At 37.2% G+C, this 11,213-nt stretch overlaps 1 protein-coding gene across 1 annotated transcript; it reads left to right on the top strand.

The window, feature by feature from the left end:
• The first annotated feature begins 8,277 nt into the window (after positions 1-8,277).
• LOC120251205 (putative H/ACA ribonucleoprotein complex subunit 1-like protein 1) lies at positions 8,278-10,647 on the top strand. The gene is made up of 4 exons (XM_039259740.1): positions 8,278-8,485; positions 8,559-8,707; positions 8,823-8,940; positions 10,271-10,647. Exons 1-4 carry the CDS (start codon positions 8,353-8,355, stop codon positions 10,444-10,446), a joined length of 576 nt encoding a protein of 191 aa, XP_039115674.1. The 5' UTR covers positions 8,278-8,352; the 3' UTR covers positions 10,447-10,647.
• The last annotated feature ends 566 nt before the right edge of the window (positions 10,648-11,213 follow it).

Here is an 11,213-nt window from a genome sequence, read left to right on the forward strand (position 1 = left end):
ATCTGTGGTCTTTGAACATCATTGGCTTCAGCAGCGATTGCCTCGTAGAAGAGACCCCGGCCAGAAGCCTGACGAGAGAGATGATCAAGAGCGATCAACGATGGGGCGGAGGCGGCTCGGGAAAGTCTTTTATTCCGAGAAGAAGAAAAAATGGGTTGTGATCGGCGTCTTAACAAATAGAGACAAGTGTTGATGAGGATCTTCCCTCGACGCCCCTATGGATGTAAGTTTAAAGTTTTTAATGATAGTGTTTAAAAGTTTTGTGATAGTGTTTAAAAGGTTTATATATTATCGTTTAATTTATCTATAACGTTTAATTATTTATAATATCGTTTGAAAATTGATAATATCATTTAAATATTTCTAATATGGTCTAATTATATATCTTATGGTTTAACCTCAGCACTGTTATGTGTGGAAGAATGATCGTTTGATGGCACTCACAGCAGGACAAATTATACACTCTGCTTGAGAAGGAGAGATGGTCGCTGAGATGATGTGATGGGCATGGCTTTCGTGTGCATAGTACTGAAAAGTCGTGTGCAAAGTAGTCATGTCTAGCGATGGCGCACGTAAAACAACCTATGGCTATGATCGGAGATGTTATGCGCAACTGCGTGAAAGTTCACATTTTCATCCTCCGGAAAGTAATCATGAATGGCCACTTCCATGTCGTCGTCCTTGACAATGATAAACAAGATTACATGCATTATTCTTCATGCGCGGTCACGATAAAAGCAGCGGGCGGTAAGTTCTTTAATTATGTCCGATTAATAGTGTTTGTATTTAATCGGCATTCAATCTCAACACGTATCTCGGCGGTAGAATCTATGACCGACAATTGTGCCGATATGGAGTTACGTGATCGGCGACATAAAAGTACCCACTCGTTCACGACGGCGACCCCACGCCAAAAACAAGGAGCGTTGATTGCGCCGATTTATGTGATCGCGGTTTGTCGAGCGATTACTTTAGAGGCGGCTACGGGGTTAAATTTTTGTTTTCGAAGAACATGACTTGTATATGTCAATGTCAATTTTGTTTTGGAATGTAAAGCAGGGACAGAATTCAATTCATTGTATTTTGCGAAGAACATGACTTGTATATCTCAATGTAAATTTTGTTTGTTTTCGATTGTAAAATAGGTTAAATTCCATTCGGTTTCATTTTTATTGTTTAATTCTGATGTCATTGTTTACATTTCAGTTTCATTGTTTAAATTTACCATCTATCATTTGAATATCAGTTTAAAATATTTAAAATTGCAGTTTCTCTGTTTAAAATAACATTGTCTCCGTTTAAAATAAATCGTTATTTGTAAAGAATAAAGAGTTTAAATATGAAAAGTTGCCGCTCAATTTCGATTGTTTCTCTTTTAGAAGTCGGCTTATTTACAATGCCTAGTCGTGACAGTTTCATTGCAAGATCTGATTGTGTGGCCGGATCCGTGGCGCGATTCTGATGTAACTTCCTGAGACGTCAAAGCAGCTCGACTCGATTCTCTTTTGTCTAGGGCCTTGAGTGCCTTCTACGTCCGCAGGATCCATAAGCGAAGCTCGATTTCCGTCGAAGGCTTGTCATCGTCGGGTATAGAATATAGCTTCCTATACACGGTTTGTGATTATACGGTGAAGTAGCCCTAATAAATCGATAAAACGTTTAGTTCTGCATGCGTTATTACGGCCCGAGCATGTTTCAGCGAGGATACCATAAACTTTACCCGCAGCCGACATGAACAAGTTCGATGGCAAGATCTCTGAGTTCTTTAGCGGCGGTCGATCACCGTAATGATCATCGACTCTGACGACCAACCGCGAAGATTTGGGCTATTCGACAATTATCTCTACCTTGAGATGTATATGCGGGCAGTGGGTCTCCATTTGTTCCCTTGCTCGCGCATGGGTTACATAACATCGCGAATCAGCTTGAACTCTGGCGAAATATGGTTTAAACAAAGGCGGTGATGGTTAAAATAATTGATAAACTTGTTTAAGCGATGAGGGTAAATATTTAAGCGATTAAATTAATATTTAAAAGTCGAGACGATTTTAATTAAACAAATATGGAAATTTTTTAAGGGTAACACTATATGTTAAGTGTAAATCTACGTCATGCGAGACCTTATGGAGTCGACTATTTTTACATCGCTAGTTAAATGGCGAGCTTCTTTGATCTAAACATTGAATGACTCTGCGACATTTGAATACATCTCATCCCAACGATCACCTACGAAAAGATAATTAGACCCGATGTGCTGTACTCAGGTTATTAATCGACCCGATGATGAGGCTTGGTGATGTGGCTGCGGTTCATTCGCGTATCGCCAGATTCTTTGGCCGTGGATGCCCGCGCATAATGCGAGCATATAGACCGGCCCTCCTCCCTCAGCGCCTTCCCAGAGTCGACGTTGGCTTTCGTAAAATTGGCCTCCGAATGTCGAAGGCGGTATGCGTAGTGGCCGAAAAAGGAAGATTCTCGCAATTCGTTCACAAGGCCCTTGGACACATCGAGCATGAAGGTAATTATCTCATTATAATCTCCTTCCTCATATAAAAAGCATCGCCTAACTTGGATATGAACCAAGTCCGATTGGCGTCGGTCTAGATTGTCGACTATACCCGAAGGTGATGTGGACCATTGTTTCCATCTTTCCACTGTGGGCCAGTAGAGTGACCCGATGCTTTCAGGAGGTGGGTACCATCGGCAACTTGACAGCAGCACCTTTTTGAATCCCATGATACCTGCGGCAGAAAAGAATGCTGCGTTTAAAATGATACACGTCTCTTTCCAGCGGTCGTGATCTGCCTGGGGTTTGTCTCGACATCTTATCCACATACCAAAGCAACAAGTCGTGAGTTGGAGATGTCAGTGTCGTGGGGACCACACGGGCATGCACTCTTTTCCCAGCAAAAGCACTGCTTGTATGGTATGTGGACACCATGTTCACATGACATGTCCTTACGAATGTAGATGGCCTTGTCTGAGGCCGGTCGCTCAGGCCACGAGATAAACAAATCGTTTACCCATTTTGGGCAGCTTTTCGGATGTGGCCGAACCTATTCACGACAGAGTGCGTGTCGGGTTGATTGTCTTGATTTTGAAAATATTTTTATTATACTCTTTTGATCGTGAAGGCATGATGACATACCATCGTGGCACATTCGCGCTGTCGCGATGTTTTCGTTCCTTTATGAGTTTGAAGTCAGAAATTTACGGCATTGCAAGAAATTTGAAATACGTCCACTGAAATGTTCAGCACCCGTCAAAAAGCGTTGTCCAGATATCCAACAGCGACGCGCGAATGATGCGGCGAGGAAGGAAGACATCCACCGTCGAGTCGCCCATGGGGTTGAGCAGGGCGCTTCGCGAGTCGAATTCCTACGAGCACCCTGAGTTAAATGAAAATATCAATATTTCTGGCAGAGAATAGGCATTTGTTTAAGTGATAAAGTAAATATTTAAACTTTAAATGAAATAGTTAAGCGAGTGAACAATTAACTTAAGTACAGATTTTAACGTTGTGTGACATGCTCAAACAATAATGAACCTATACTGAAATGGATCAAATAAAAATAGGAAGGAACTTCTGATGAGAAAAAGCTTCGTTTTTCATTATAATTAAACAATGGCTTTACTATGCATCTTGACAACAAGATCAACTTCGGCGCATTTGAAGATGGAGTGCGTGACACATCCATTTGAAATCGACATCGTTTTTCTATTGAATGAGCAGGTTTTATATCCGGTCGGGTGTGATAAACTATCGCTTTGACAGGGAAACTTGAGAGCGCCGTCACTCCACGTATCTCGATTAACACCAACTCCCAGAAATGCAGGTGTGAACATTAGCACTCTTCCTCCCGTTGTATCTAGCAATACCACAGCTCTCTATAATATATCGGCGAAAGAGCAAATCGTACAGAACGGAAATGAAAGAAGAGAACAAAAAGAAGAAGAAGAAGAAGAAGAAGAAGAAGAAGAAGAAGAAGATGTAAAGAGACAAACAACAATCGAGGAAAGGCAAACAAAAAGTGCGGGTTGTGTCATGGAGAGTTAGACTAGGCGTGATGTGATTGGGCGGTATTTTTCCTTCCATCCCAGGACAAAGGGAAAATAGTATGTCATTTGTCATCGAGGAAGCCATATTGTCGTCAGCTCGAAGGAAAGTTCTCACCTTATCATGAATCTACATGTTTAAAGCGTCAAGCTTTTTATGTTTAAACCGATACATATAGTGTTTAAACTAACGGTTAGCTCATTTAAATAAATTCTATATCATTTAAATAATATGTAAACCGTTTAAATATAGTGATTTAATTGTTTTAAAATATATGTTATTGTTTAAATTGAATGTTTTCATTGACATCGCGTTGAAGATGGGTACCTCCTGGGTCACTGTTAAACATCTTTATGTATTTGCTTAAACACCGTTGTCAGTTGTTTAAAGAATACGTCGATTATTGTTTAACTTTTTGTTTTATTTCAATGCACCGTTTTTGTTTCTCAAATTGTTTTTACTATATCATCTGTTAAATTTCCTGAAGTTATCACGAGTTGACAGCTCAAATAAGTTTGTTTGTTTAAAAATTTAAGCGTTCTACAATGGAGAATCTGATTAAATATCAGAAGTTCACAATCAAATAAGTTTGTTTCATTTAAAATAAAACATTTACAACATTTATAACGTCTTCTCCGACCTTGGACACTTTCATGAGTCGAGCCCTCGTTGGAAATCTATTAAAGATTTCGGTTTGACTACATGAAATATCTGTCACATTCAGAATGCTCGCGGCGGTTGCGTAACATACTGTCAGCTTGCAACGACCTGCAGCGTGAAACAGCAGCACATTAGAGAAAGGTTAAGCAAACACATTAGTAAAGCGTCTATTAATCAATGTAGTGGTACGGGACATAGCGAGAGATCTCGAGAGTTAAACACAAAAAGTAATATTTGTCTGTTTGTGAAAGGTTCTTAAAGGGTAGAGAACAATTCTCGAGTGATGAATATCAACTCCGTCTTAAAAGGATGTTTCATGATTTTCCTCCTCTAGATAATCGCTTTGCAATCGCGCGATAAGTGAAAATCTTTCTTTTTCTTACCCAAGTCGAAATGCTAGCAATTGCTTTGCACATCGTGCCCAGTTTGGAAGTCCTGCGATTCGAGGGCGATTATCGGGGACGATTTTGCAGGCCGAGATAGTTTAACTGTTGCGTGATTCTGACGATGATTCTCGAAGATGAGGGAGGATCGTGAGAGCGTCACGTACAGATGGGTGATCTTTGAATTTTAGATACGAGCTCCGGTGAATATCATCTGCGATAGCGAGATGAGGAGGAGGATGAGGATGAGGATGAGGGCGATGAGGGAGTGGTTCTTCCTTGTCATTTATGGTATGAAGTCCAGAGCGGTGACGCTTCATGTCCAGAAAAAGGGAAACACCACGGTGGGACGAGATTGGTGATCTAGCGAGCGGGTGTTGGGATATGTATGTTACCGTCTGCGACATAGTGTCGTCATTAATTCTTATGCGAGATCTCTATCTGCCACCAGCATCTATGACGCCCGGTCGAGCGAAAGATCGATATTTTCTGTGAGAGACTTTGAGAATTTTAGCGTTAATATGAATAGTTAAGCAGGTGAAGACAAATTTAAAGCGAAGGCGACAATTATTAAACAATATGTAATATATTTAAGCAGGAGAATAGCGAAAAGAGTTAAGCGATTATTTAAAATATGCAACTAGATAACTATAAGCGAGAAGAACTACCATAAATGAGAAGAACTTTTACAACAAAATGAACTGGATTTTTCGGTATGATTCGACAATGGCACATCGTACATCTACGATGACAAGATGGGACTACTACTCGTTTTGAAGATGGAGTGCACTGACTAATCCGATGGAAATCAGCTTCATTTTTACGTTGGAGAAAGCAGGTTATATATTTTTGGGTATGATAAACTTCACCCGGACTGCGTTCCACGAAACAAATTTACATCTGCTCATTACACAAAAACCCTCAGAAATAAACACCCATGAGATGGTCGAAAATGATGATACGAAGAGATTCTCACCGTATTCTGCGCAGAAAAGGCGGAAGCGAAAGTCGAGCAATCAAATGAGGAGAAGAACAAGATGTAATGCAACTTCTAGGCATTGTCTATTAGAAACCAAGCGAAAAGCCCTTGAAAAGGTTGAATGAAAATGTGATTTAGCTTTTTCCCACCCGTTTTCAAGAAATACAAAATAAGTTCGTGACATGGACCCATTTCAAGTGAACGGTAGGGCGTAAAAGGGAAGTTAAACACTAACGGAAGGGTTGTCCGAGGTGTGTAAAAGTAGGAGGGGGGTTTTTGGAAAGTTTTGAAAATGACGATGGGTGAACAATAATTTTCCCTAAATAAAATTTAAAATAATATATTAAGAGAAAAATTGAAGTATTATTTTCAAATTAATCACCATGAAAATAGATCTTGGGTAAATTGTGGATAAATGTTTGGTTTAATAAAAATTATATAATATATATATATATATATATATATATATATATATATATATATATATATATGAGAGGGTAAGGGTAAGGGTAAGAATAAAGGTAAGGGTAAGGGCATACATTTACCCAACCCATAACAGCTCAAAAAATAACGGGTAATACCCTTACCTATACCCGTACCCGATCAAAGAGGTAATACCCTCTTTGGCCGTGTATGGGTACGAGTATACACGTCGGATAAGGTAAAGGGATGGGAAAAATTCTATCCGAATACCTGGAATTGGGGACATAGATTGGAAAAGTTATACATAATTGCGGAGGGGACATGCAATATATTCATTGCATATCCTCGCTCCAGAGCCAGTTTTAGTGAAAATGGGGCCATATGCATGATAATATTTTTTCAAATTATTTTTATTAAATAATAATTACATAATAAAAATATATATATATATATATATTATTAATAATAACAATAAAAAATATTTATAAAAAATCTAGAGATTTGAGTTTTTAATTATTTGTTTAATTATGTGCGATGCATTAAAAAATATTATGTAGATAGGATAATAATATATAATCATAAATATAATTTTAAATATAATTTTTTAAAAAAATCAATTGCATATACCTACTTAATTGTGGAGGCGAGAAGCGTAAGCGTAGGCACAATGATTTTTATTTTGCTTTGTGTTTGAGAAATCTGCATTTCAAAAGCCTCTCAGCCTTGATCTGATAAAAGGTGTTTGTCATCAGTTTGTCATATATATATATAACCAAATTTATAACATATTGATATTATCATAAATTAAGTATTATAATTAAAAATATTATAATTTTTGAATATTATAATTATTATGTGTATAATATAACAATAAGTGAAAATTTTTAAATATATTTTTGATTGCGAGACCCTAGAAAATTATGAGCCTTATTATAACCCTCAAATTTATTGCATGGTGACGTTATTATAAATTAAACCACACTTATGCAGGCGGGGTCGAGCATTCTAGTTAACAAAAATTTTACACTCTTTACGACAGCGTGATTTATCGCATTTTATCTATAATAATAATAATAATAATAATAATAAAATTATGTAAGTTTATAAAACATTATTAAGAAAAGAAGGGTTATACAACATATGATGCTACTGCGGCCATCATCCACTTTTAAGAAAAAAAAAATGTTCTAATTATCTAATACAATTTTAACGTGACAAAATTAAAGGTTGTCGATAATTTGTGTTGACTATAAAAAAAATTGATATTTTTATCTGTCAAACACGAGGTAAATCGAACAAATATAAATTCATTAAAACATTTTTCTAACAATTTATTATGATTAATAAAATTAAGAGAATAAAAAGTCTATTGTTTTAGGAAAATTAAATATAGATCATGGAAATTGAGAATATGCTACTTAATATTTACATATATCCCATAAAATAATATAATTACATAACAATTTACATGATTTTATTTTTACCCACATTTTTATTAACTCAATCTTAACAGTGGTGAATAGAAATATACACTCACATACATTATTTATACGAGTATATATATATATGTAATTTTCAATTTTTCAAAATTGAAAAATGAGAAAATAATGGATAGGATCTATACATAATTTCTGAAATTTGTGTATTTCTGGGGTTGTGCATGAATATTAATTAGCATGAAGTCATTCAAATGACAAAAATACCCTTATTTCCTCACATGGAGACGAGGAGTATTTGGTCATTTACTAAAGCCCTAGAAATGAACCCGCTAAAACCCTAAACCCTCGGAAGCGTTGGCCGCCCGCGGGTGTTTTTGTTGTTAGGGTTGCTCCTCCATCGTCGGCGGGAAGATGCGTCCTCCTAGAGGCGGCGGAGGGTTCAGGGGCCGTGATGGCGGGCGCTTTGGCGGCGGGAGAGGCGGGCGCTTCGGTGGCCGTGGTGGCGGTGGCTTTCGCGATGAAGGCCCTCCGGCTGAAGTCGTAGGTTCGTTTCCATTGAAGGGTCTTTGAAATCTCTAATCTTTTTTGGATTCCATACTAATCTGTCAATTTTCCAGAGATCTCGTCGTTTCTTCATGCTTGTGAGGGAGATGCTGTGACGAAGCTCACCAATGAGAAAGTGCCTTACTTTAATGCTCCGATTTATCTTCAGAACAAGACGCAGATCGGGAAAGTGGATGAGATCTTCGGCCCCATCAATGAATCAGTGAGCTTTTGAAAAAATTTCTCTTTTTTCTTGGTTTCATTTGTCTAGGTCTATGTTGCTTACTGGATGCTTTGTGTTTTGAAGTTTGTTGATCCTTGTTGCCACTTTTTTTCAGTATTTCTCTATTAAGATGATGGAAGGGATAATAGCAACTTCTTATTCCAAAGGAGACAAGTTCTACATTGATCCTGCAAAGCTGTTGCCATTGTCAAGATTTCTCCCACAGCCAAAAGTAAGTTTTTGTTTTTTTAATCTTTTTTTATTTTTGTGGTGATTCTTGAAATTTTTGAAATTTTCCCCTACTTGAATTGCTGTTTATAACTACTGTAATCTGCAATCTGTGATGTATTATGAGGGAAAAATTTCATTCATAAGGCATAGGTTTGGGAAGTTGAAGTACAGAATACTTGTAATCGTAAAATTACCTCTCTAATCTAACCTGAAATAGGTTGTCTCTTGATTGTGTATATACTGCTGATTGAGTAATGTTTTTCTCATGGTGCCAGCTCTAAAAACACATTTTTGAATGGTTAATAGCTCTAACAGTAGTTATTGTGATCAGTACAATTGAAACCATAATAGAACTAGTTTAGCTATTTCACTAAATGGTTTGAACTTTTAGAAATTGGGCATTGGGCATCCCAGTTTCATGATCCATGTATCAAGAAACAAGTACTTTGAATAAATTATGGAGAAAACTCTCTATTGGCGTCAAATTTGATTGTTCTAGTTTTCCTGTTGGTTTGCCAACCAAGGCCCTGGTGACACTATTATTTCTGGATCAAGAATCAAAGACTTATGCTTGTTAACTTTTTTTGTCAAAGAGTATAATGGTGTTACGCTATGGTTTTCATATATTGCTTGATTTATTTGCTCAAAGAGATGCTGAATGGCAGCATGCAACCCGAATTTTAGTTTGCCCTTGTTTCATGCCCGGATATCATACTATGCACTTTGAAAGGTGTTTCCAAGTCATTATACAATCATCTTCTTAGCTATTATCATGCTAGACTATACTCTGATTTTCCCTCCACTCCCAATATAGTGCCTTGCCTGCTTTGCTGGCAAAACAAGATAACAATGGGGCTTCCCCTTTTGACCATACCATCTTGTTCTATTCAAGACCAGATTCGTTGTTTTTAAATTTGGTTACCAAATTGATTTGAGATTTTTATTTCAATTGTATAGTGTTACTGAATTCTCTAGTTATCAGATATTGAGTTTGGTGTTTGGAAACCACATCTCTGATTGGTCCCTCTATTATAGTGAAAGTGCCCTTTCAGTCCCCTTATTATTTTTTATCCTTCCGGGATCCCGCTATTTTACCATTTAGTGAAATGTAAGTCTCTCTTAGGGATCTTCTAGGGACAACTTATATGAGAGGAAGGGACTGACATTTCACTAAATAGTAAAATAGAGGGATCCTGGAAGGACAAAAAATAATAGGGGGACTAAAAGGGCACTTTCACTATAATAGAGGGACCAATTTGATAATTAAACCGATGGTATTTCAATATAGCGTCTGTTGCCAGAGGAGATTAATCTAATTATGCAATCCATGTTGCAGGGGACAAGCTGTTTCAAGAGGTGGAGGCCGTGGTGGTGGAAGGGGTGGAGGCCGGGGTGGGGGAGTAGAGGTGGAGGTTTTTCGTGGCAGAGGTGGCCCAAGGGGTGGCAGAGGGGTCCTCCAGGGTGGTTTCCGTGGAGGTGGTGGCTTTAGGGGTCGAGGGAGGTCATAGACCAGCAACATGTTACAAAGACAACCGCATTTCAGCCACACCATGTTTCTTGTTGCATTTTACCAAGCATTGCTGTATTATCCTGGAAAGAACTGCTTGAACCTCAAGCACTATCTTACTTGAAAATGTTTAAGCGTATGAAACTTGTTGACAGTTTTGGGTTTTAATTTAATTAGAGTTCATCCTTTCTTTGATTCAAAATGGATCAATTCTACTGAAAAGTATGGTTCAGTAACTGGAGAATACAGAGAGCACAAAGGTTCAAATCTAGTGAGATGCATGTCTAAAGGAAGCTCTAAAGATAATAAAATAAAAGGCAGAAACTATGATATTGCTTTGGCCAGATATGGATTAGTTCAATTTTGAAATTTGAGATTTATTTTTAAATTTTGTATAGAGCCACACATGTCTGATGAACAACTTAAAATGGTACAATTCAAAGCTTAAATTATTGTTGACAATTACTTGTGTACCCCATAAAAAGTAGATAATTGCAAAATATACATTGTTATAGTGTCCTAATATACTTCAAGAGCTCTAATATTTACTTAAAAATAATATAAAACTATATTATTTTTTATTCTTGTCTATCCTTCCTCCGGTAGAGATTAAAAAAAAGTTTGAGGTATGTTGGTTATTTTACCCAAAAAAAATTTAGAGATATATAAATAAATAACAATGATTTCATTTTACCAAAACTTTTATAAATAAATTATGGTCATGTTTTTTTTATGGGAAAATTACATTCATACCTCGTAATTTTCAAA

The sequence above is a fragment of the Dioscorea cayenensis genome, chromosome 20, assembly GCF_009730915.1.
Source record: "Dioscorea cayenensis subsp. rotundata cultivar TDr96_F1 chromosome 20, TDr96_F1_v2_PseudoChromosome.rev07_lg8_w22 25.fasta, whole genome shotgun sequence".
Taxonomy (NCBI): domain Eukaryota; kingdom Viridiplantae; phylum Streptophyta; class Magnoliopsida; order Dioscoreales; family Dioscoreaceae; genus Dioscorea; species Dioscorea cayenensis.

What these genes read in the sequence shown, in the direction of transcription:
- LOC120251205 (XM_039259740.1), top strand. Translation starts at nt 8,353, where the DNA reads ATGCGTCCTCCTAGAGGCGGCGGAGGGTTCAGGGGCCGTGATGGCGGG. An exon ending in CCCTCCGGCTGAAGTCGTAG is followed by an intron (nt 8,486 to 8,558) that starts GTTCGTTTCCAT and finishes TCAATTTTCCAG; the next exon opens with AGATCTCGTCGTTTCTTCAT. An exon ending in ATTTCTCCCACAGCCAAAAG is followed by an intron (nt 8,941 to 10,270) that starts TAAGTTTTTGTT and finishes GCAATCCATGTT; the next exon opens with GCAGGGGACAAGCTGTTTCA.